The 26,671-nt window shown below is 44.8% G+C and overlaps 1 protein-coding gene and 2 long non-coding RNA genes across 6 annotated transcripts in view; 1 reads left to right on the top strand and 2 right to left on the bottom strand.

Moving 5' to 3' along the window:
* Nucleotides 1-2,237: 2,237 nt before the first annotated feature.
* TOR3A (torsin family 3 member A) overlaps nucleotides 2,238-26,671 on the top strand; it is a 39,494-nt gene continuing 15,060 nt past the window's right edge. For 2 of the 4 annotated variants that reach the window (XM_060774439.2, XM_067467647.1), the window contains exons 1-5: nucleotides 2,238-2,695; nucleotides 10,757-10,858; nucleotides 13,166-13,431; nucleotides 15,614-15,789; nucleotides 18,367-18,491. In XM_060774439.2, coding sequence (XP_060630422.2) covers nucleotides 2,356-2,695; nucleotides 10,757-10,858; nucleotides 13,166-13,431; nucleotides 15,614-15,789; nucleotides 18,367-18,491 — 1,009 coding nt within the window. In that variant the 5' untranslated portion in view covers nucleotides 2,238-2,355. Of the gene's footprint in view, nucleotides 2,696-10,756; nucleotides 10,859-13,165; nucleotides 13,432-15,613; nucleotides 15,790-18,366; nucleotides 18,492-20,233; nucleotides 20,850-26,671 lie in introns of those variants that run through there. The other 2 variants (XM_060774438.2, XM_060774437.2) reach the window with 2 other exon arrangements.
* LOC137096944 (uncharacterized) lies at nucleotides 24,286-24,896 on the bottom strand. The gene is made up of 2 exons (XR_010909834.1): nucleotides 24,843-24,896; nucleotides 24,286-24,491 (listed from the first exon to the last, which is right to left on the bottom strand). It is a non-coding gene; the product is annotated as an uncharacterized lncRNA (long non-coding RNA).
* LOC137096943 (uncharacterized) lies at nucleotides 25,492-26,120 on the bottom strand. Its single transcript, XR_010909833.1, has 2 exons — nucleotides 25,956-26,120; nucleotides 25,492-25,812 (listed from the first exon to the last, which is right to left on the bottom strand). It is a non-coding gene; the product is annotated as an uncharacterized lncRNA (long non-coding RNA).

Raw genomic sequence — 26,671 nt, forward strand, 5'->3', positions numbered from 1 at the left:
ATTTGAGGCCCCTTCCACACAGGTGAATAAAATCCCACATTATCCGCTTTGAACTGGGTTATATTTATTTGTTTACCGCATTTGTATACTTACCGCCTTTTTTTGCCAGAGGCGACACAAGGCGGTTCACAGTCGGCAGCGATTTGATGCCATAACAAATATCAAATACGATTAAAACAATTATAAAAACAATTCAACATTTAAAATGTATTATAAAAACAAATATATCTGTAAAAACAAGATCCTCGTTTCTAAAATTGTTGTTCAGTTGCATCGTCAGTCATTCCATGTATTAATTTACGTCTAATTATGCTCAGGTGGAAAAAGCTTGCTCGAAGAGCCAGGTCTTAACCATTTTGCGGAATGTTAGAAGGGAGGGAGCCGATCTTATATCCGTGGGAAGGGTGTTCCACAGCCGAGGGGCCACCACTGAGACAACCCTGCCAAACGCATCTGCGAGGAGGGCGGGATTGAGAGCAGGGCCTCTCCAAATGATCTTAAAGTCCTAAATGTTTCATAGGAGAGATACGTTCGGATAGGTAAGCCAGATTGGAACCATTTATGGCCGTGTGGACTCAGACCACCAGCATTGAAGCGATGGCCCTCCGCCATCACCTCCGCTGGACCAGCCACGTTGTCCGGATGCCCGACCACTGTCTCCCAAAGCAGTTGCTCTACTCCGAACTCAAGAACGGAATGTTGGAGGACAGGAAAAGAGATTTAAAGATGGGCTCAAAGCCAACCTTAAAAACTCTGGCATAGACACTGAGAACTGGGAAGTCCTGGCCCTTGAGCACTCCAGCTGGAGGTCAGCTGTGACCAGTAGTGCTGCAGAATTTGAAGAGGCACAAATGGAGGGCGAAAGGGAGAAGTGTGTCAAGAGGAAGGCGCGTCAAGCCAACCCTGACCGAGACTGCCTTCCACTTGGAAACCAATGCCCTCACTGCGGAAGAAGATGCAGAGCAAGAATAGGGCTCCACGGCCACATATGGACCCACAAGAACACTGGAAGACAATCATCCTCGGAAAACGAGGGATCACCTAAGTAAGTATTCAGATAAACTAGTTCAGTGGTTCTCAACCTTCCTAATGCCGCGACCCCTTAATACAGTCCCTCATGTTGTGTGACCCCCAACCACAACATTACTTTCGTTGCTACTTCGTAACAGTCATTTTACTACTGTTATGAATCATAATGTAAATATCTGATATGCAGGATGCATTTTCATTCACTGGACCAAACTGGGCACAAATTCCCAATACACCCAAATGTGAATGCTAGTGGGGTTGGGCGAGGATTGATTTTGTAATTTGGGAGTTGTAGTTGCTGGGATTTATAGTTCACTTATAATCAAAGAGCATTCTGAACTCCACCAGCGATGGATTTGAACCAAACTTGGCTCCCATGACCAATGGAAAACACTGGAAGGGTTTGATGGGCATTGACCTTGAGTTTGGGAGTTGTAGTTCAGCTATATCCAGAGAGCACTGTGGACTCATGCAATGGTGGATCTGGATCAAACTTGGCACAAATACTCAATATGCCCAAATGTGAATACTGGTAGAGTCTGGGGAAAATAGATCTTGACTTTTGGGAGTTGTAGTTGCTAGGATTTATAGTTCATTACAATCAAAGAACATTCTGAACTCCACCAATGATAGAATTGGCTCAAACTTCCCACATGGAATCGCCATGACCATCAGAAAATACTGTGTTTTCCTATGGTCTTTGGCAACCCCTCTGACACCTCCTCGCGACCCCCTCAGGGGTCCCGACCCCCAGGTTGAGAAACACTGAACTAGTTCAAACCTTGAGAATCTGGGTTATATGGCTGTGTGGAAGTGCATTGAATCCACACTGCCATATATTCCAGTTCAAAGCAGAAAATGTGAGATTTTACTCAGCTGTGTGGAAGAGGCCTGAGGCCATTTACTCCATGTGGATTTTATTCAGCTGTGTGGAAGAGGCCTCAAACATTTCTGGGCCTCTAAGGGCCCTTCCACACGGCCCTATATCCCAGAATGTCAAGGCATTGTGTAATCCCACAATATCTGCTTTGAACTGGGTTATCTGAGTCCACACTTCTGAGTGGGATTTTCTGCCTTTGTATTCTGGGATATAAGGCTGTGTGGAAGGGCCCTAAGCATTTGGGTGAGAGGCGAGAAGGCAGGCCGACGACGCTGCCCGTCTCCATGGTTACGACGTGGTCCAATCAGCGCCACTTCCGTCTCCGCCTCCTGCGCGCGCTGCGTGAGGAGAAGGAGGAGCTGGCAAGGCCAGAGGAGGCCTTTAAGCGCCGGTGCCGGGCATGGAGAGCGCCTCAGGAAGGCTGCTTTCCTTCCCCGCCTCCCTCCATGGCGTGCCGGCTGGTGCTGCTGCTGCTGCTGCTCTTCCACACGGCTTGCCTCGTCTTCCCCTTTGGCCAGGTCCGGCAGCGCAGAGAGGAGGCCCTGCCCGGGCCTTACGAGAAGCTGGGGCGGCACCTGGGCGACGTCACGGCCCTCTCCAAGAGGTACTGGCGCCTCTTGGCCTGCCAGGTCTGGCAGAGGGACTGCGAGGAAGAGGGGCAGCAGGGGGAAGAAGAAGGGGAGCAGGAGGAGGAGGAGAAGGAGGCCCTGGCAGCAAGAGAGCAGCAGAAGCAGGAGGAGGAAGAAGATGAAGAAAAGGGCGCCAAGGTCATCCTGGAACAGCAAGGTAAGGTTCCCCCTCCTTTTGTGGAGGTTCTTACAAGATTCCATGTATGTGCCATAATAATAATAATAATAATAATAATAATAATACCCACTCCAACAACCACCATGTCAGACTACACAGAGAAGCCATTGAAATCCACAAGCATGTGGAAAATTTCAACAGAAAGGAGGAGACCATGAAAATGAACAAAATCTGGCTACCAGTATTAAAAAAAACTCTAAAATTACAACAGCAAAACAGCAGAGAGGAAACAACCAGGCACATCTTAACACCTCTCATCAAAAGATTCCCCCAGGCTCAGCCAGGCTTTCAAATGCTAATGAAGGTGGTCAGTTGAAACATTTACACCTAGCTCCAGCAGAGAAGAGCTCTTTGCCCCACCCAAGTCATTCCACAGATATATAAACCAATTTTCCTAACTCCAACAGACCTCACTACCTCTGAGGATGCTTGCCATAGATGCAGGCGAAACGTCAGGAGAAAAATGCCTCTAGAACATGGCCCTATAGCCCGAACAAACCCACAAGAACCTAGTGATTCCAGCCATGAAAGCCTTCGACAATAATAATAATCTATATATATACTAGCTGTGCCCTGCCACGCGTTGCTGTGGCCTTTAGTAAGAGTTTTGAATTCTCTGCCTGGCCTCTCTTCCTTCCTTCCCTCGCTCTCTTTCCCTCTCTCTCTCTCACACACTCCTTCCTTTCCCCTCTTTCTCTCTTTCCCCCTTTCTCTCTCTCACACTCCTTCCTTTCTCCTCTTTCTCTCTCTCTCTCCCTCTTTCTCTCTCTCTCACTCCTTCCTTTCCCCTCTTTCTCTCTCTTTCCCTCTTTCTCTCTCTCTCACTCCTTCCTTTCCCCTCTTTCTCTCTCTCTTTCCCTCTTTCTCTCTCACACTCCTTCCTTTCCCCTCTTTCTCTCTCTTTCCCTCTTTCTCTCTCTCACACTCCTTCCTTTCCCCTCTTTCTCTCTCTCTTTCCCTCTTTCTCTCTCTCACACTCCTTCCTTTCCCCTCTTTCTCTCTCTCTTTCCCTCTTTCTTTCTCTCTCACACTCCTTCCTTTCCCCTCTTTCTCTCTCTCTTTCCCTCTTTCTCTCTCTCTCACACTCCTTCCTTTCCCCTCTTTCCCTCTCTCTTTCTGTCTCTGGCATCCCTCCTTCCTTCCCCTTCTTTATGCTTGGCCATAGGGGTTCAGTGTGGAGGGGGTTGGAGGAGGAGTGCAGGGGCGGGGCGTTGGTGGGTGTGGGCGGGGCTTGGGCGGAGGGGGGTGGGAGGAGAAGGAGTGCAGGGGCGGGGCGTCGGTGGGTGTGGGCAGGGCTTGGGCGGAGGGGGGGTGGGAGGAGGAGGAGTGCAGGGGCGGGGCATCGGTGGGTGTGGGCGGGGCTTCGGCGGAGGGGAGTGGGAGGAGGAGGAGTGCAGGGGCGGGGCGTCGGTGGGTGTGGGCAGGGCTTGGGCGGAGGGGGGGTGGGAGGAGGAGGAGTGCAGGGGCGGGGCGTCGGTGGGTGTGGGCGGGGCTTGGGCGGAGGGGGTTGGAGGAGGAGTGCAGGGGCGGGGCGTTGGTGGGTGTGGGCGGGGCTTGGGCGGAGGGGGGTGGGAGGAGGAGTGCAGGGGCGGGGCGTCGGTGGGTGTGGGCAGGGCTTGGGCGGAGGGGGGGTGGGAGGAGGAGGAGTGCAGGGGCGGGGCATCGGTGGGTGTGGGCGGGGCTTGGGCGGAGGGGGGGTGGGAGGAGGAGGAGTGCAGGGGCGGGGCGTCGGTGGGTGTGGGCAGGGCTTGGGCGGAGGGGGGGTGGGAGGAGGAGGAGTGCAGGGGCGGGGCGTCGGTGGGTGTGGGCGGGGCTTGGGCGGAGGGGGTTGGAGGAGGAGTGCAGGGGCGGGGCGTTGGTGGGTGTGGGCGGGGCTTGGGCGGAGGGGGGTGGGAGGAGAAGGAGTGCAGGGGCGGGGCGTCGGTGGGTGTGGGCAGGGCTTGGGCGGAGGGGGGGTGGGAGGAGAAGGAGTGCAGGGGCGGGGCGTTGGTGGGTGTGGGCGGGGCTTGGGCGGAGGGGGGTGGGAGGAGAAGGAGTGCAGGGGCGGGGCGTCGGTGGGTGTGGGCAGGGCTTGGGCGGAGGGGGGGTGGGAGGAGAAGGAGTGCAGGGGCGGGGCGTTGGTGGGTGTGGGCGGGGCTTGGGCGGAGGGGGGTGGGAGGAGAAGGAGTGCAGGGGCGGGGCGTCGGTGGGTGTGGGCAGGGCTTGGGCGGAGGGGGGGTGGGAGGAGGAGGAGTGCAGGGGCGGGGCATCGGTGGGTGTGGGCGGGGCTTCGGCGGAGGGGAGTGGGAGGAGGAGGAGTGCAGGGGCGGGGCGTCGGTGGGTGTGGGTGGGGCTTCGGCAGAGTGGGGTGGGAGGAGGAGGAGTGCAGGCAGCATGGGCAGGGTAAGATGAAGGAGGGGGCGGAGAGATGCTTTCGACGGGGCAGGAAGCGGCGTGGCGGGGCTTGGACTGGGGGAAGAGGGTGGCAGGGTTAGAAAGGGGCGAGGCTTGGCAGCGGCGTGGGTGGGCTTAGCAGGGGGAGGGGGGAAGTTGCGTGGTGCATGTGTGGGCGAGAAGGGGGCGGGGCGAAGTTGGATGTCGGTGAACTACAACTCCCATACTCAAGGTCACGGAGGGAAGGGGTGGGGCGAAGGGAGGGGGCGGGTCTTTCCGGAGGGGGTGGAAGGAGGAAGGAGTGAGTCAGGGAGGGAAGGGGTGGGGCGAACGGAGGGGCGTGTCTTCAAAGTCTCCCCCTCCCTTCACCCCACCCCTTCCCTCTGTGACTCATTCCTTCCCTCCTCCCTCCCTCTCTGGTTACACGCCCCCTTCCTTCGCTCCACCCCCTCCTTCATCTTACCCCTCCCACGCTGCCTCCAAGCGCCGCTGCCTCGCCGCGCCGCATCCCCACCGGCGTGTCTTTCCGGAGGTGGAGGGAGGGAGGGAGGAGGGAAGGAGTGAGTCAGGGAGGGAAGAGGTGGGGCGAAGGGAGGAGGCGTGTCTTTCCGGTGGGGATGCGGCGCGGCGAGGCTTGGAGGCAGCGTGGGAGGGGTAAGATGAAGGAGGGGGTGGAGGGAAGGGGTGGGAGGAAGTTGCGATGCGTGTGTGTGTGTTTGTGGCGGCGACGTGTTCGTGCTGGGCGAGGGAGGGAGGGAAGTGCCGTTCGGCCGTTCGGCCATGTGTGCGCGCGAGCTGGAGACTTTGCTCCAGTGCGCATGCTCTGTTGTTTTGCCATTTTGTGAGTGTGTTGTTGTGATGTTTGTAATTGTGAGTGGATTAGTTTGTACCGAGTGGGTTGTCCTAGGGCCATGGCAATTTTGGTGCAGTTTCGTTGAGGGGGTTTAGAGTTTACCTGTCCGGTATAACCAACCTAACAGATTTATATATATAGATAAATGCTTTGTGCATAATGAGTACCTTAAGAACAAAAGAACCAATGAACGAAATCACACCAAATTTGGCAACAAAACATCTCACAACACAAGGAGTGACCATCACTCAAAAAATTATGATTTTGTTATTTGGGAGTTGTAGTTTCTGGGATTTATAGTTCACCTACAATCAAAGAGCATTCTGAACTCCATCAACAATGGAATTGAACCAAACTTGGCACACAGTTCTCCCATGACCAACAGAAAATACTGGAAGTGTTTGGTGGACATTGACCTTGCGTTTGGGAGTTGTAGTTCACCTACATTCAGAGAGCACTGTGGACTCAAACAATGATGGACCTGGACCAAACTTGGCAGAAGCACTCAATACACCCAAATATGTACACAGATGGAGTTTGGGGGAAATAGACCTTGACATTTGGGAGTTGTAGTCACTGGGATTCACAGTTCACCTACAATCAAAGAGCACTCTGAAGCCCACGAAGGACAGAATCGAGGCAAACTTCCCACACAGAACCCCCCATGACCAACAGAAAATACTTAAGGCCATCCAATCCAACTCCCTTCATCAGGGCAAGAAAACATAATCAAAGTCCTCCTGACAAAGAGCCATCCAGCCATAGAGAGAGAGAGAGAGATATGATTCACACACACACAGGTATAGTATCATAGATTTGAAAAGGACCCTTAAAGAAGGACAATGATACGTTGTATGTTCCAGGGTGGGCAAACCAGACACTCTCCACATCAACACTGACAAAGAAACAGCAAGAAATACTGTTTACCCACAGACATAAAGACATTACACATATTAGAAACCAACACTTTCTCATTACTTTATTTTCCAGATCAACAGACTGGGCCACAGCAACGCGTGGCAGGGGACAGCTAGTAATAATAATAATAATGACGACTTTATTTATACCCAGCCACCATCTCCCCAATGGGGACTCGGGGTGGCTTACATGAGGCCAAGCCCAACAGCATCTATATAAATAAAAATGTAATGTTTGTTTGTAGGATTAACATAACTAAAAAACCACTGGGCGAATTGACACCAAATTTGGACACAAGACCCCTAACTGACCAACGAGTGACCATAACTCATAAAAACACTGGAAAACACAGCATAAGGGACTTAAAAAGCCAAAAGAAATTTAAGAAATGCATTACAACGCAAGCACAAAACCACATATATACAAGGTGAGGCAGCATAACTTCCTTTTTTCAAAACTTAATAAAACCCATTGTATGAATCAGAATTTTTTTTTTAATAATGTAGGCACATACCTAAAGTTTTGTTTTGCATAGTTTTGAAGATCAAATTAAGTAGGTGACATCCTCCATTCTCCATACACTGAGTAAACCGATTTCTGGCCTTTGTCATGACTCTTGCCAGCATAACCGGCGTTGTGTTGGCAATTTCTTCCTGGATGTTGGTCTTCAAATCTTGTAGGGTCCTTGGACGGTTCACATAAACACGGAATTAAAAAAAAAACCATAGAAAAAAAGCGGGCCGGTCACTCCAAATCCGCTCGAAAAGTAGGTCTCAATGGCAAAAACACGCTCCTCACTGTTCCGACGCATGATGGCGACTGAACTGTGTCAGGACAAAACTTTATACTCCCACCTCTCGAACGAGACTACTAGTGCTCCACTACGTCTTCAACCGACTGAATGGCGCGCATTTTAAAAAAGGAAGTTATGCTGCCTCACCCTGTATATACGCAAACACGCATATACACAGACTGGGCCACAGCAATGTGTGGTAGGGGATGGCTAGTATTACAATAAAATTAAAACCAAAGCACAAAACAACAACACAGTAAAATGCATAAAACATATGAGTACAGTAAGGAATATAAAAATACAATACAAAATCATTCACAATCACAATGACAATGAGCGGGCCGCATGTACAAGATAAAATACTAAAAACTCAGGGTGAAATAGAAATGGAGCAGATTATTTGTGAGGGAGAAGCTCATAAAGAAACGGGGACAAAAACAGACTTTCATATGGCAGGGGAAGTATACTACAGAAACAAAAACGTTGAGGGGGAGCAACAGTGTATATAGTTGGCTTTTCCGCTCCGAAAGTGCAGTGGAAAAGCCAGGTTTTGAGAACCTTCTTGAAGGTTTCTAAGGTAGGGGCTTGCCTAATCTCACCGGGCAATGAGTTCCAGAGTCGGGGGGCCACAGAAGAGAAGGCTCTCTCCCTTGTACCCACAAGACAGGCCTGTTAAACTGGCAGGGGCCAAAAGGAGGGCCTCCCCCAAAGATCGAAGAGCTTGGGCTTGTTCATGGAGAGAGATACGTCACGAAGGTAGGCAGGTCACAAACCGTTTAGGGCAGTGGTTCTCAACCTGGGGTCCCCAGATGATTTTGGCCTACAACTCCCAGAAATCCCAGCCAGTTTACCAGCTATTAGGATTTCTGGGAGTTGAAGGCCAAAAACATCTGGGGACCCCAGGTTGAGAACCACTGGTTTAGGGCTTTATAGGTGATAACTTGCACCTTGAATTGGGACCGGAAAATAAACAGCAACCAGTGAAGCTCCTTAAAGCTCCTTGAGTCCCCCAAGGGCGAGAAATGCGGTATATAAATACTGTAAATAAACAAGAGGGTTTACCGCTCCCTGTAATTCGCCCCAGTTATTAATCTGGCTGCTGGACGAGTTGTTGGACGAGTTGAGTGTTGGCCGAGTTGTGATTTCCGGGCCGTCTTCAAGGGTAGCCCCACATTCTTCCTCCCTATCATACTTACCTAAGAGTGAGCAATACAGTCATCTTTTACATTCGTCACAAGATCTGGAGCCCCCCCCTCCCCCCGGTGGTGCAGTGGGTTAAACCATTGTGCCAGCAGGACTGCTGACCGAAAGGTCAGCGGTTTGGAGTGAGGAGCTCTCAGCTCTAACTTCCCATGCAGTTTCCCAAGTCACTCCTGACACACACAAAAATCACAAGATCTGTATTACTATTCCGAAAACCAAGACATCTCCTGCCCTGTCCAAAGCCCCTTATATTAAAGGAGTCTGACACCAGTTTAATACCACTTCTTTCCATGGGATCCTATGGTTATGCATCAAACCCCATAGGCTACACAAGACTTCTGACGGTTGGGCATTGAAACAGGACAGAAAGCTTTGATGGCTCTAATCCCACCTGTTTTTCAGTTGTAAACATTGGAGTAAAGTGCAATAAGAGGTAGGAGCTCAATACAATTGCTGGCCTGAGTCCCCTCATTTCAGAGTATTTCTACCTTTTTTCAATCTTGGAACACGTGATGGTCAAAAAGAGGCTGAAGTGACCTTGGAGGGGGAAATTTCTCAATGTGATGAGAAATTTCGGGCCTCTTTTCAACCACGGCTGGAAGTAGTTTAACTCATGTGATGAGCTCAGTGCCTCTCCATGCTTGAATAGAAGCTGAAGTATCCTATGACTGGGAAATTTCTCAATGTGATAAGATGGAGTGACAGGTATGAGTGACATTTATGAATAAAGGTTCACAGTCTAACACAGAGCTTTCCAAACATTTTATTTTTAGACATTCATCATTTCACGGTACAATCATTCAGTTTTACTGGCAAAGTGGACGTGCTGTCCAAAGCTAAAAAGATATACATCTGACTGGAGTTACACTTTAAAAATGTACCTGTTCTGACTTACAAAGAAATTTAACTTAAGAACAAGTCTGCAGAACCTGTCTTGTTCGTAATTTGGGGACTGCCTGTATTTGTTAGCCACCATGAATCCCTATGGGGAGAAAGGCAAGATATAAAGTCAGCAACAACAAACACAATAATAAAATGTATGGAGAAATAACATATCTCATGAAAACATTTCAGTAATATAATATATGTGTGTGTGTGTGTGAATGATTTGTAAACTACAATATATATTTTCAAGATTTTTGTCATTTTTTGTTACATTCACGTGACATACCCAAACACTGGAGCCGATACACTAATGTATCACAACTCACAATCTGGAAAGCTCTAATCTGAGGGCAAAGTGAAACACGTTCCTTTTGTTTTATGAAATGTGTGGATGTTCTTTATGCCATCTCTGTGCCCAGATGCTGCTACTGCTTCACCAAATTTTGTGAAGTTAACTGAGCAACAAGCGCCATAGCGGCTCTTTTCCAGACAAAACTCTCACAAGAATTCTTCATCTACACTGAAGAATTCTTGCAGTTTGACACCACTTTAACTGCTATGATCCAATGCTGTGGAATTCTGGGGTTTGTGGTTTAGTGAGACACCAGCACTCTTTGGCAAAGAAGGCTAAATACTTTGTAAAACTACAGCTCCCATGATTCCATAGCATTGAGACAAGACAGTTAAAGTGGTGCCAAACTGCATTAATGCTACAGTGTTAGATGCACCCCTATTTTGTAGACATATTAATGTCCTGTTATTCTGAAATGCTCTTCTGATAACAAGTCCTATTGAACCTAGTTTAAAAGATAAGAATACAGATCTCTCTGCCCCCAAGTCAGAGCTGCTTCAGAGTGAATTAACTGGTAAATTAATGACTCAGTCCTTCAGTAAGTTAATTCTGCAAGTCTGTTTTAAGGATGGATGTGACAGTGGGGAGTATGAACTTCTTGGGCCATGGCTATAGGAATTGTGCACTTCTGTCTTTTAAAAATCTGGTTCAACTCTCTTCTAGGATGGAATTGGCCCATGGTAACTGAGATGGTCTCCAATTGGTACTGCAGGCTTGGCAAGTGCTGTGCAACAGGAGATTGCAGAGTGACCAATAATATAACAGGTAAAGACTTGTTTCTTTAAGTCAGCACAACCTTCTGCTCCCTTAGGAGTATTTTAACACAGCTGTGTATATGCTGCAGTACATGTTTTCTTTCAGAATATTTTTCCCCTTTGAAAGTATTTGGTTTTGCACTACCATTGCATTCCTTATAGTGCAGAACTCTTCTGTTACACAATCCGATCTCTGAAGCAAGTTCTCTTTCCTTGGAAGTTCAGCCTCTTCTCAGTCCCCCACATTGCGGTTTAATTCTCTTCCCTTTTGTCAATCTGAATTACCTGGCCAGGGCTTAAGAATCACTCCTGTTTGATTCGAAGGTGCTTGTAAATAGATATTGAGGTGTTGAGCTCAACTTTGTCTTGTTTATTTAGACCTGTGGGACTCTATATATCATCGCTGTGTGTATTCCAGCCGTTTCCTGCTTATGGGGACCTTATCACGGGATTTTCTTGGCAAGATTTGTTCAGAGGGGGTTTGCTTTTGCCTTCTTCAGGCTGAGAGTGTGTGATTTGCCCAAGGATACCTAACGTGTTTCCATGGTTGATCAGGAATGTGAACCCAAGTCTCAAGAATCAATGCTCTCCTTAAGCAGTTCTTGACTTGTGCAAAGTTCTGGTAGTATTTCAAAGGTTCTATCTCACTTCAGTAATGAAGCACAGTGTAAGTAACTGTAAAGATTACCACTTGCATCCTGAACCCATTTCCATCCCCAACAGTCTGCAAATTCTGAAAATTGGGTCCTTTATAGGTGGTAATGATTCAATATCCCAGTTCAGATAAGTTAGGATACCAAAAGGCTCTATATTTCTGTTAAATATTCTACATAAATTGATGTGGATTCTTTGTCCTATCAGTAACCTTTTCCTTAGCTGAATTAGTCCTTCGAACATAATCACAAATGATGAGCTTCTGCTTTCTTACTTACTTACTTACTTAGGCGATTCCTTGTTGTCCAAGTAGGATAATCCTCCAGGGTGGGTCTGTAGGTGATTATAGAGCCTGCATCATCTCCCACAGTGAGGGCATTGGTTTCCAGGTGGAAGGCAGTCCCGGTTGGGGTTGGCTTGACACGCCTTCCTCTTGGCACGTTTCTCTCTTTCGCCCTCCATTCATGCCTCTTCAAATTCTGTAGCACTACTGGTCACAGCTGACCTCCAGCTGGAGCGCTCAAGGGCCGGGGCTTCCCAGTTCTCAGTGTCTATGCCAGAGTTTTGAAGTCCAGTGGAGTTGATGGCGGAGGACCATCGCTTCAGTGCTGGTGGTCTTCTTCCAGCATGTTGACATTTGTCCACCTGTCTTCCCAAGAGATTTGCAGGATTTTCCGAAGGCAGTGCTGATGGAATCGTTCTAGGAGTTGCATGTGACATCTGTAGACAGTTCACGTTTCACAGGCATATAGCAGGGTTGGGAGGACAGTAGCTTTATAATCAAGCACCTTGGTATCCCTACAGATGTCCCCGTCCTCAAACACACTCTGATTGATTCAGAAAAATGCTGCACTTGCAGAGCTCAGGCGGTGTTGTATTTCGATGTCGATGTTGATTTTTGTGGAGTGGTGGCTGCCAAGGTAGCGGAAATGGTCAACATCTTCTAATGTTACACCATTAAGCTGTATTTCTGGCATTGGAGAGGGAATGGCTGGTGACTGCTGGAACAGCACTTTGGTTTTCTCAATGTTCAATGACAGGCCGAGCTTCTCATATGTTTCAGCGAAGGTGTTTAGAGTGGCTTGTAGGTCATCTTCTGAATGTGCACAGATGATGTGTTCATCAGCATACTGGAATTCTATAACGGATGTTGTTGCAACCTTGGTTTTGGCTTTCAGTCTGCTGAGGTTAAATAGCTTGCCATCTGTCCGATAGATGATTTCCACTCAGGAGTGAAGTTTCCCGTCAACAAGATGAAGTATCATAGCGATGAAGATGGAGAATAAAGTTGGGGCAATAACACATCCCTGTTTGACACCTGATTCCATCTTTCTATGCTTCCATATTTGTACCTAGGGTGTGTTGACTTTAGCAAATAATTGGGTGGTTACACCGTATTAATCTCATTCTAAGTTTGGGAATGGTTTTGAGGGCGCAAAAGAAGAACAACTATTAAATATCTTAGCATCAGTATTCTGGGAATTGTGGTCAAAAATATGTTTTTCAAGCTCTAGTCTTACTTGATATTTCTTTGTATTAAAAGTCAATTGTACCTTTATCTTAGGGGATGACTTTTTAATAAGGGCACCTTTGGCAACTCCAAAATGATATGAAAAGGACCTTCTCTTCCCCCCCCCCCCTCCTTTTTTTTTTTCCCTTTTAGGGCTGGAACTGGATTTGAGCCGTCGACTCCATGGTCAACATCTGGTGAAACATGTTGTCCTGAAGGCTGTTCAGGGCTTCCTGGAGACACCAGATCCAGAGAAAGCACTGACTCTTTCCTTCCATGGCTGGTCTGGCACGGGGAAGAACTTTGTGGCTCGAATGATAGCAGAACATTTGTACCGGGATGGCCTGAAGAGTGACTGTGTCAGAGTCTTCATTTCTCAGTTTCACTTCCCTCATACCAAATATGTGGACATATACAAGGTGAGAAAAATAGTTTCAGAATAGGATAACAGGTAGGCAAGTATGATATGGAAGGAAATCCCTGGTATGGCTTTATTGTTTTGGCATTTGTTGGTCTGAACTGCCATCTTTGCTCCTCTGTTCATAACATTTTATTAGTCATAGTACTATGGCAGAAGTTGACTATTCCTTTTTGTGTTTTAAATATCAATCCAGTTACTACTCTCAACCAGACTTTTAATTTTAGAATTTTCTTAACCATGACTTTACCTTTCAGCTGCTGATTCTGTCAGTGGGCCTACTCTAGTTGAGATTAACAACTGAATTATTTGTTTGCCTTGGTTGTTTAATTTGGCAAGTTTTTTTTTAAAGCATTTGTTGTAAAACATTGCAGTTTTTAGTTGTTGCAAACTATTTTGTGAGAATTGTAGAATTATATCCCACAAGATGGAATATCAAAAACTATATACAGGCATTTCCCAGGTTACGGTTCTGTAAGTTTGTTCTTAAGTTGAACTGGGTTATCTGAGTCCATACAGCCATGTATTCCAATTCAAAGCAGATAATGTGGGATTTTATTCAGCTGAGTGGAAGGGACCTAAGTCACATGTTGTAAATTGGGGACTGCCTGTATATAAAAGTGAAAATATCTATGTATGTACCTGAAAGGCTTCAGCTTGGCTTGATGCGTGTGGACCAAATTTGATACACAGACCTTTCATTATGGTAATTGACCTGGGAAGGTCAAGAGCTTGAACATTGTTTCCATCCTAAATATCTTGGTGTCACCTTAGATCGAACACTAGCATATAGGAAACACTACTTGAAAACCAAGTACAAAGTAGCTTCATGCAATAACATCCTGCGGAAACTTACTGGCAGCATATGGGGTGCAGACCCAAAATTAGTAAGAACATCAGCCCTGGCCTTGTCTTACTCAACTGCCGAGTATGCCTGCCCAGTTTGGCATAGGTCTGCCCATGCAAAGCAGGTGAACATAATGTTGAATGAAACATGCAGAATAATCACAGGATGTCTTAAACCTACACCTGTTGATAAGCTAGGTGGCATTGCCCCCTCCCCGCCTCAATGTGCGACGGGAAATTGCTGCTAAATGTGAGAGAAATAAGGTTGAACACTGTGAAAGCCATCCATTACATGGCTACCAGCCTCCTCCCAATAGACTCAAATCAAGGAAAAGCTTTATGAGAACTACCACTCCTCTTGGCGTCCCCCTCGCAACAGCAAGGGTATCCCTCTGGGCAGCTAGACCAGGACATCCCAACTGGATGGTCCCCCACGAGGGTCTTCCTCCAGGGGCAAACCAAGAAGTCACCAAACGGACTCAGAAGTGGAGTGGGCAGATCAAAAGACAACCTGGCAAAATGGCACTACCTAAAAGAATCCCACACCTTGTGTGACTGTGGAGCAGAACAGACAACTCCGCATCTGTATGCTCATCCACTATGCCCTGCCTCATGTATAGAGGAAGAATTGTTGGAGGCTACAGACAATGCTGTTGCTGTTGCCCGTTTTTGGTCAAAAGATATTTAGGCACCTCTGTTCCCTTCTATTTTTATCAGTTTTATACTAATTTATGCAATGCTTTTGATACAAAATAAATAAATTATCCTAATTAAAATACTGGGGGGGAGGGTTAAATTTTAAAAATCCACTCTTTTCAGGACCAGGGACCTAATCACAAAAACTGAGTCAGGCAGGAAGCTCCCCAAATCTTGAGAAAGGCTCCAGATGCTCTCACAATAATAAGTTATCAGCTATTGCGAGATAAGTTTCGTCCGTGAGGCCCCTTCCACACAGCTGAAAAAAGTCCCACATTATCTGCTTTGAACTGGAATATATGGCAGTGTGGACTCGGATAACCCAGTTCAAAGCAGATATTGAGGGATTTTCTGCCTTAATATTCTAGGACATAGGGCTGTGTGGAAGGGCCCTGAGACCGCTGCTCGGCCCAGTCAGAATGCCGAAAGAGCAGGCACAACGGCAACCGCAATCACAACCAAGGGGACATCCCACTTCCTTTCGTTCTCTTCCTTTGGATGGTATGTAGGAGGACAGTTTGTCTGTCTGCTAACAATGAGTATTTCTAATAAGTGCATATCTAAGCAACACTGTATATATATGTTAGTATTAAATCAGTGTTCTGCTGTGCAGCTCACACCACTTTCATGTGCCCATTCAGGTCCAGCTAGCAAGAGAGATCAGTGAGACAGTGCAAGGCTGTGAGCAGTCCCTTTTCATCTTTGATGAGGCGGAGAAGCTTCATTCTGGCCTCCTTGAGGCTCTGAAACCCTACGTGGATCATTATGACAGCATTGATATGGTGAATTACCGGCGATCTATCTTCTTATTCCTGAGGTGAGGAACTTGTTAAGGCTAAAGGTAGTGGGAAACAAGGAAGACCACATGATAGCCCCCCCCCCCCAAGTTTGGCCTAAAAAGCCCTAAACCAGTGGTTCTCAACCTTCACAATGCTGTGACCCTTTAATACAATTCCTCATGTTGTGGTGACCCCCAACCATAAAATTATTTTTGTTGCTACTTCGTAACTGTAAGTTTGCTACTGTTATGAATCGTAATGTAAATATCTGATATGCAGGATGTATTGTCATTCACTGGACCAAATCTGGCACAAATACCTGATACATCCAAATTTGAATACTGGTAGGGTTGGTGGAGGATTGATTTTGTCATTTGAGATGTATAGGGATGTATAGTTCACCTACAATCAAAGAGCATTTTGAACTCCACCAGTGATGGAATTGAACCAAACTTGGCACACAGGACTCCCATGACCACCAGAAAATACTAGAAGGGCTTGGTGGGCATTGTCCTTGAGTTTTGGACTTGTAGTTCACCTACATCCAGAGAGGACTGTGGACTCAAACAATGATGGATTTGGACCAAACTTGGCACGGATATTCAATATGCCCAAATGTGAACACTGGTGGAGTTTGGGGAAAATAGACCTCGATATTTGGGAATTGTAATTGCTGGGATTTATAGTTCACCTACAATCAAAGAGCAATCTGAACCCCACCAACAATAGAATTGGGCTGAACTCCCACACAGAACCCCCATGATCAACAGAAAATACTGTTTTCTGGTGGTCTTTAGTGACCTTTCTGACACCCCCTCATGACCCCCCCCCCCCGGGGTCCCGACCCCCAGGTTGAGAAATGCTGCCCTAAACGGTTCTGGCCCAACTGACCTGTCCGAACGCATCTCCCCTCATGAACCATCAAGGACTTTAAGATAGTCTGGGGAGGCCCTGCACTCAGCCCTGCCTTTGTCACAAGTGTGTCTGGCAGGGACGAGTGACAGGGCCTTCTCAGCGGTGGCCCCTCGGCTATGGAACGCCCTCCCTAAAGAGATTAAATCGACTTCTTCGCTCCTAACATTTCGGAAAAAACTCAAGACATGGCTGTTTGAGTAAGCATTTGCAAATATTGAGTAATGGACATAGGAAAACGGAATAACTATACGATGGGACTGGACAATGTTTTAATGAGGATTTATCAACTTATGTTTTATTGAGGTTATAATTTTATTTATGTTAACATTTTAAAATTGTACTTGTGCTTTTGTGGTATTGAATTTTGCCTTGTAAACTGCCTCGAGTCGCCGGAAGGCTGAGAGGGGCAGTACACAAATACAGTAAGTAAGTAAATAAATAAATATAGTAGCAAAAAAAAAAAGAAAGAAAGAAAGAAAAAAAAGAAAGAAAGAAAGAAAGAAAAGGGAAAAAAAGAAGGATTATCTTTCTAAAGGATGAATAGCCAGCACAAATCTAATGATGCATCCAGGGCTTCTGCAAGCATATATGTCCAACAACCCTTTCTGGAAGATGATTCCCATTTGGAAATAGGGTAATATTTATAAAATAATAATAGCAGGAATGCAAAGGAAAAGATAGAAGTAACTTTGTTTCAGAAGGAGGGAGAAGAGCTATAACCCGATGAAAATATGTTTCCTTTCTGAAATTTATTCTTGAATCCTTCGAAGACTACATATATGAATTGCACTCAAATCCTTGCCTACCTTCTCTGAAATTGGAAGAACTTTTGATAGCTGTTCCCGGATGTGAAAAACAAATGGGCCTGTTTCAACATATCTCATCCACGTGCCCTTTGAAACTAGTAGGATTCATGCCAACTTTTCTTCTGTTGACTTTGCAAGTGCTTTGGATGTGTGCCACCTTTGAACCGCATGGCTGAGGCTTAAGAAAATCAATCACTTCTTGGTTAATGGCCTTCCAAGATGGTGTTACTCTGGAGTTTGTTAGACTATAATTCCCTTCAGACCTAGCCAGAATAGGAAGTGGTCAAGAGTGAATGGAGCTCCAGTCGAACTATATCTGGAGGGCAACAAGATAACAGCACTGCCCAGTCTCCAATATGTGTGACTGACTTTAGTGTGTTCTAGGAGGCCTGCCATATCTTACATGTCACATTTTGTCAATGTGAAGTAGTCTAGGTATTCTGTTAGTACAGTATTTCTCAACCTGGGGGTCGACCCGTAAGAGGGTGCCAGAGAGGTCGCCAAAGGCCATCAAAGCACAGTATTTTTTGTTGGTCATGGGGATTCTGTATGGGAAGTTTGGCCCAATTCTATCATTGGTGGGGTTCAGAATGCTCTTTGATTGTAGGTGAACTATAAATCCCAGCAACTATAACTCCCAAATGTCAAGGTTTATTTTCCTCAAACTCCACCAGTGTTCACTTTTGGACATATTGAGTATTCTTGCCAAGTTTGGTCAGCTTTCGTATGATATTGTTTCTAGCACCCACTTTTTGCTTGATGTTCAGGCAGTGCTCCTTGTAGGTCAGAGCACGGTCCAGAGTGACTCCCAGGTATTTGGGTGTGCTGCAATGCATAATAATATTATGGGACCATTGATTTCTGCTGATGTTAATGTTCTTTCTTTGCACCCAGTAACACAGGGGGAAATATTATTAATGAAGTAGCCCTGGACTTCTGGCGAGCGGGCAGAGCCCGAGAGGAAATCACCCTGGAGTTCTTAGAGCCATATTTGCGGACGGAGCTGATGGGAGCTACAGGTGAGAGGCTGCTTGTTCCTAACACTGTCATTTGCAGCGCAATCCTCTTTGGAATTGGGGGGAAGTATTTTTAAAAATGTAGGAAAGGCCACTGTTTTCATGAAATAAGGATTTGCATTCCTCCAAGCCTCTGGGGTATTTCACCTATATATCAATTTCTTTTCCAAACACATGTTGAAATTCTGTTATTTTACAGTTTCAGAGTTTAATTATGAATTTCATAATTGATGTTTTTGATGATGATGTCTTTGGTTATTGCTAGATTGATTTTTTAGATTGTGTCTTGACTTTTGAACCTTGTTCTTGTATGTTGTACACCGCTGTAAGTCGCCCCCGGGCTGAGAACAGCGGTATATAAGCAAAGTAAATAAATAAATAATAAATTTCATACAAGTTATGCGTGTAAATTGCACAGGGTGATGAAATGCAACCTTGGTTGAACCGTTTGCCAATAGGAAACCATAATAATAATAATAATAATAATAATTTATTTATACCCTGCCACCATCTCCCCAAGGAACTTGGAGCGACTTACATGAGGCCAAGCCCAACAACACATCAATAAACAAAAAAGCAATAAACAAAAAAATAATAAATATGATACAATTAATATAAATCACATATAAACAATAAACAATAACACACAAGGATTTAAAAACCATAATGGGCAGTCCTCGAGTTACAGACATTTGACTTACATATGAGTCATATTTAAGAATGGGGTGTACAGGAGAGCACAGGGTTGAATGTAAATAAAAGAGAGGGAAATGTATAGTATATGTCTACATAACTATTTTTCCTCAAATAAAAGTTTATTAATTAAAAAAAATAAGAATGGAGTGAAACTATAGGAAATGTGGGGAAATCTACCCCTGGAAAGGAAAATTCATTCCTGCAAGAGTTGTCAAGGGGAAAAGGCGTCTTCACTGAAGTTTCTCACCAATCCTTGTTTCTATGACAACCCAGTTTTTTCAAAATCCAGTTGTCACAGGGAAAGAAAAAGTCAGGTTAAATCTTCTGAACTAGGTCATAGACAGCAAGCACATGTTCCAGGGATGTTGACCCTTCCCTATGCTACCCAAAACTGAAAAAAAAAAATCTTGTCCATAGCCCAAGGACTGCCTGTATATTTCCTGACACCGATCTGTTGTCCAAAATGTAAGTCACACATCAGTACAATCTATAGATTTTCATGGTCTCTTCAATTGAAGGCTGTAATCTAATCTATAAAACAGGATGATTTTGTTTTACACATTTTGGCACCCTCCATTGGGTAATATTATTTTTGCATTTTGATCTCTGGTACATCTTTCTTTTCTAACCATAGCTTAGATATCTGGCATTTCTCACATTGTGTTCATTAAAAGTTTACAAGCTAAAAACTTTCTTAATAGAGAACTTGTATCTCTGGGTTGTTGTAGGTTTTATCTCCAGTTCTTTAGCCCTTTTGCCAGTGAGTTTTCACAAATAAATATACTCTCTTCCACTGGGTCATCTCCCAAATGCATTGTATTAGAAGATGACAGGGGTGTCATCCAGGAAATCAAGGATGAGCCGCATCAGAGTATGGCGGAACCATCTTTGGAGGTTGAATATCCATCTTGGATGGTGTGTTCCTGAATGGCAGAATGTGGTTGGACTGGGTGGCTCTTGTGGTCTTGTCCAACTCTGTGATACTATGAAAGCAAGTGTACAATGTTGTGGAGATCCATTCTGTAACTGTTATATATATATTTTTCCAGATGAAGGTTATACCCAAAATAGCCTTCTAGAAGAGAACCTCATAGACTTCCTAGTACCCTTCCTGCCCTTGGAATACCGCCACGTGAGGCTGTGTGCCCGGGATGCTTTTCTAACACGGGGCCTTCCATTCACTGAAGAGGCACTGGACGAGGTTGCAAGGATGATGGTGTTTGTACCCAAGGAGGAGAAGCTCTTTTCTGCCCAAGGCTGCAAATCCATTTCCCAGCGTATAAACTTCTTTGTTCCCTGACGATACAGGATTTCACTGCACAGGTATTGCAACATGCAACCTATTCTGTTTCCTCTTGCACAAAGGCTCAGTACATTGTGCGAGGCCTGCACTGTCACTGGCTACTCCCTTTCCCTAATATGTATGTGTTACTGGGATATGGGAAATGGGAGGGGAGAAATTACTGAAGAAATTGCTAAAGGAAAATGGAAGAATTAAAGACTGCCATGTAGCTGGAATCTACATGAAAGGTGCTACCGAAGAGGAAAGTTTTGCTTGTGGAACATTCTCTGAATGAGTGTTTTGCAAGGAAGACACTTCAACTGCAAAAGGAGTAAAGCTTCTTCACATTTTGTACACAACTGAGACTGTTTTAAAATGTAAATTCCTGCTTGGAATTTTTAATGACGTGGCTGAACAAGGAACTAGAATGTTTGCTTACAGTGCAATAAGCTACTTCCCCTTCCTATACCCTTGTATAGTATAGAAGGAAGCATCCTATCGCCACCGGGGAGGCATTGCAACACCTTTTAAAAAGTACTGAAGATTTGGCTAGTTGAATGACATACGGGAGAGCTATGATCATACGATGCCTTCCAAAACGCATATATGCCACAGAGAATGGAGACACACAGTTCTTGATTTTCCGCCAAGGAATTGAAAGCCAAGAGGGTCACAGTGCAGCACTCAAAATCTGTGTTGGGAGAGTGGTGACAAAGGCCAAAATTCAGTGTGGCACTTCCAGCCTGGCATTGAAATTGAGCAATAAGCCTACATTGTCAATTTGATAAATTCAGGACTGTTTGCAGGAAAGAGGTGGTGTTGGATGGAATTTGAAACATCTTTGTAAACTAAAACTTGGCAGTTACCCAGTCGTTTGCAGTACAAAACACAAACTACATCTACTTACTGGGTTGTTGTAGGTTTTTTCGGGCTATATGGCCATCTTCTAAAGGCATTTTCTCCTGACATTTCGCCTGCATCTATGGCAAGCATCCTCAGAGGTAGTGAGGCATCATCACTACATCTGAGGATGCTTGCCATAGATGCTGGCGAAATGTCAGGAGAAAATGCCTTTAGAAGATGGCCATATAGCCCGAAAAAGCCTACAACAACCCAGTGATTCCGGCTATGAAAGCCTTCAACAATACATCTACTTACTTGAGCTAAGATAGAATACTGGTTTGGGTCAAATGTAACTTATTTACTACGCTTATATACCGCAATTCTCAGCCTACTGGCGACTCATTGCGGTGTAAACTTAGTGCTTAGTCAGCAGATGTGGGTGTAGGGCAGGCGTGGGATCACTGTGGCTCTCTGCTTCATGGATTGCCATTCCCAACTGGCCAAGCCAGCTTTGAAATGGAGTTGTTGTGCAAGTTGCATCCTTACATCTGGAGAGCTGCAGACCCACTCCCCCTCGGAGTGTTTCCTCTAGGCCTAGGTATTTATTTATTTACAGTATTTATATACCACTTTTCTCACCCCGAGGGGGACTCATTACACATAGATAATTGCAAAAATGAGTTGTTGTAGGTTTTTTTTGGGGATATATGTCCATGGTCTAGAGGCATTCTCTCCTGACGTTTCGCCTGCATCTATGGCAAGCATCCTCAGAGGTAGTGAGCAAAAATGCAATGCCTTACAACTACAACAGTAAAACCACACTTTAAACATAAATCATATTCAAATCATCAAATATCAAAACAGTTATTAAAACCATAAAACAATCCCCGTAGTCCTGAATAGTGCAGCTATTTGCACAATATTAAGTGTAATAATGGTAATATTGCTCAAATCTTCACCCATAAGCCCTATACAAACATTGCCTTATGCATTAATATCTACAGGTCTGGCGGCAGTAGAGATTACTGCTTCTTAAACTGTAGACCTTGACCCCCATTTAGGGTTTCCTTCACTCAGTGTTGGAGTCCCAAAAAATTTAGCAGCAGTAAAAGGTTTCTGAATGTCGCTCGTTTACACAAATCTGTTAGCGACAATGTGCAATGTTTACAGTGGACTCTGAAGAAAATGCTTCAGCTGTATTCCATGAAAAGAAAAATGAGCCTATTTAGTAAGCTTTGCAAATGCTGATTTATTGTCAGTAAATGTAGGAGTGCCCGGTGGCGCAGTGGGTTAAACCCCTGTGCTGGCAGGACTGAAGACCGACAGATCGCAGGTTCGAATCCGGGGAGAGGCGGATGAGCTCCCTCTATCAGCTCCAGCTCCTCATGCGGGGACATGAGAGAAGCCTACTACAAGGATGATAAAAACATCAAATATGGGCATCTCCTGGGCAATGTCCTTGCAGACGGCCAATTCTCTCACACCAGAAGCAACTTGCAGTTTCTCAACGCTCCTGACATGACAAAAAAAAAGATACCAGTAAATGTTTGATTTCTATACCTCTCTTATATACCTGGGGTCATGTAAACATTTCTTGGGCCAAAGAGGTCGCAAGTTTAAGAAGCCCTGGTATAAAGCATATGTGTGGGTGGTGCAGTCCCACTTCACACATAGTAATTAATCCAAATTAGGACACTTTTTTTCAGGGGAGCCATAACATCAGTGGAAAGCAGGAGCCAGCATCTGAGATTTCTGTCTTTTTTTGTTGAATCCGGAGGATACTTGACACAATGTACACTGAAATAAGGAGATTCCATCTGAACATTGGGAAGAACTTCCTGACTGTGAGAGCTGTTCAGCAGTGGAACTCTTTGCCCCAGAGTGGTAGAGGCTTCTTCTTTGGAAGCTTTTAAACAGAGGCTGGATGGCCATCTGTCGGGGAAGTGCTTTGAATGCAATTTTCCTGCTTCTTGGCAGGGGTTGGACTGGATGGCCCATGAGGTCTCTTCCAACTCATGGGCCATCATTCGCATGCTCTCTAAATTGTACAACACTAGTTTTGACTTTGAATGGTCTCCATGACAAATGTGAAGGTATTTCTTCAGAAAGGTACTTTGGCCAGAACTCAGAATAGACTCGCATTGGCTCAGTTTGCTATTGACACCGTACAGCTGCTCGCCAAAGAAAATACAGTGAGCTATTTGCTGTCTGGCTTGGCTGCCAAATGATAAACCTTGTGTGACCAAGGCTACAATGACTAAGAGAATTGAACAGAACTCTGATCTGTAGGTCAAAAATACCTTCCAATGTAGTCTGTGTTGTAAAAAGGAAACGGATCATCTGCATGGACATTGGACTTGCAAACATCTGCCACTGGGTTGTTAGACTTGGCAAACTGGCTGAGTTTCAGAGCTGTTCAGAGTTCTGGCAGTGAAGCAATGTGGATAGCCTTGAGTCATGAGAAATTTGGCTTCAAGTCCCATAATGAACTAACGGGAAAGGCTTCAATTGTCAGGTTTCCCTCACTACATATGGTTATCTTTAGCTTGTAAATCGCCTAGAGCATCTTGGATGGAGGGCGATTAATAAGTAATTAAATGATGATGATGATGATGTACATATGATTTGAATAAGGGCATTTATGCTATTCTGAAGTTACTTGCAGATACAAGGGTGATAGCCAGCTCTTCATAAAATGATAGAACTGACTGCATAGCACAGGCTTTGGGGAGGATGGGCAAAGACCATTCGCCAACTGGAATCCTAAGGTGAGTTGGAAGTTTACGAAGGACCACATAAGTGATCACAATGATACAGCTCATCTATCGTTAGGTAAAATCAAGCTTAAGCATGGTCAAACTTGGCACCTATGAAAGAGTCCATTTTGGGGGATGGCAACATTATTGACAAAAAACGGGAGGAAAGAGTTGAATAACTACCCATGGGCCTTATGCAAATTAGCATCCTGGTGCTGCATTTTGAAGAGACTGGTGGTCTGCAAAAATGCCTCTGTCAATTTGGAGCAATTTTGTTAGGCTTCTCAGATGTGGAGACTTAAACTTGAGAGGTGGAGACCTAAAGTTCAACATGTTACACCTTTTCAAAAATTTCTTTCGGCTCTCTACATACCTAATATGAGTGCTTGCCAGTGTTTACAGTACATGATGTTACCTTATTTAATCCTTATAATAAATAATAATGAAATAAAACTTTATTTATATACCACTCCATCTCCCCGAGGGGACTCAGAGCGGTTTCCAGGTAACATAACAAAATATACAAAGTAAAAAAATAACATAACCATAAGATTAACAAAACAAAATATAAGCATAAAAATTGTCGCCATAACACACATATATTTAAAAATTTAAAAGGCCGGGCCAAGATTTGTGCAAGCCCAAAAATTCTAGGGGGTCCGGGAATTAAGTGCAATGCTATGGGAGGCAACAATAATGTTAGATACGGGTCTGTGGTTGTTCATTTCGGGGCCAATGAGAGGAAATAATCTGGATAATTAGTAGGAAGAATAAGGCCTTCTTTACTACATACATGTTAATAATGTTCCCATGTATGCTGCAGTGAAGCATTCACTCTTGACTCTGTCCATTGCTAATGTGGAGGTTGCAGTAAAGTCATTTTTTTGTCATGTCAGGAGTGACTTGAGAAACTGCAAGTCACTTCTGGTGTGAGAGAATTGGCCATCTGCAAGGATGTTGCCCAGGGGACGTCCGGATGTTTTGATGTTTTTAACCTCCTTGTGGGAGGCTTCTCTCATGTCCCTGCATGAGGAGCTGGAGCTGACAGAGGGAGCTCATCCGCGCTCTCCTCGGATTCAAGCCTGCGACCTGTCGTCTTCAGTCCTGCCGGCACAGGGGTTTAACCCACTGTGCCACCGGGGACTCCGCAGTAAAGTCATGATGGTTTTTTTCTTTATAACATCGCTAAAATCAGACATTTTCTTTTTGCTTCCTCTACTAAGACCTTAGTTCAGAGTTTTCCAAACACTTCTATGCTGGTGACACACTTTTTGAAGACCTATATAATTTAGTGACACAGTAATTTTTACTAGCAAATCGAAGGTTACTAACCCCCAATAAAATACAGACATGTACATGAATTGTAATGATGACTTATATGGGGGCACAACATATCTCATGGAAACCTGTCATTTATTTATTTAAAAAAAAAACACGATTTGCTTATTACACATAGAATCTCACGACACACCTACACACTGCAGCCAACAGGCTAATGTGTCATGACACACAGTTTGGAAAGGCCTGCCTTAGCTCATAGAATCTGAAAGGACCACAAGGACCATCCAGCCTTGGTTATTGTAATATTTTGTCTGGTCTTCCATGATCTGACCTTAGTTTTATGGTTTTCATTTCTGTTATCTGTTTGCCCCATTATTTTGCATATGTCAGCCCATTTTTATAACTCTTCATTGGTTACCCCCTTCTAGGGTTTAGTACAATCTTAATGACTTAGCTGCCAAAATCCCTTACTACAGTGGTTCTCAACTTGGGGTCCCCAGATGTTTTTGGCCTACAACTCCCAGAAATCCAAGCCAGTTTACTAGCTGTTAGGATTTCTGGGAGTTGAAGGCCAAAAACATCTGGGGACCCCAGGTTGAGAATCACTGCCTTACTATCTCCCCTCTTTATTTCCTCTTACCTCATTTCTTCTAGTTTGATATCTGTGTTCCAGGAACTCCAGGCTTCTCGGTCAACCAAAGGTTTCTTCCTCTTTGGCTTGGGTTCATCCTTTTTCACTTGTAGCTCCATGCACTTGAAATTGCCTCCCTGAATATTTATGGACCGCTTCTTCACTCATTGTTTTTAAACTTCAATTAAAACTTTGTTTTCCCAAGCTTTGGAAATTTTAATTTAATTTTGTTTGAGAATCTGGAATACTCTGACAATATGTATTTGTTACCTTTCTATTCTACTGTATATTTTGTATTTTATCTGGATAATTTGTTTCACAATTGTATAGTTTTATATTTTTATTATTCCTTCCTTTTCTTATGTATGTATGTGTACATACATATATTTTAGACTGTACAACTTTGGCAGGGCCCACTGTTTTCAAGTGTTTTACTTCTAAAGTGCCATGTCCGTCAATGGCATTATATAAATAAATGATGCGAACACACACAATGATTGCTATTCATATTACAAATAGGTTGAAAGCTGAAAAACCAACCGTCATCTACTGCAGTGGTTCTCAAATGTTTTGGCCTTCAACTCCTAGAATAGGTTGAAAGCTGAAAAACCAACCGTCATCTACTGCAGTGGTTCTCAAATGTTTTGGCCTTCAACTCCTAGAAATCCTAACAGTTGGTAAAATGGCTGGGATT

The sequence above is a fragment of the Anolis sagrei genome, chromosome 4, assembly GCF_037176765.1.
Source record: "Anolis sagrei isolate rAnoSag1 chromosome 4, rAnoSag1.mat, whole genome shotgun sequence".
Taxonomy (NCBI): domain Eukaryota; kingdom Metazoa; phylum Chordata; class Lepidosauria; order Squamata; family Dactyloidae; genus Anolis; species Anolis sagrei.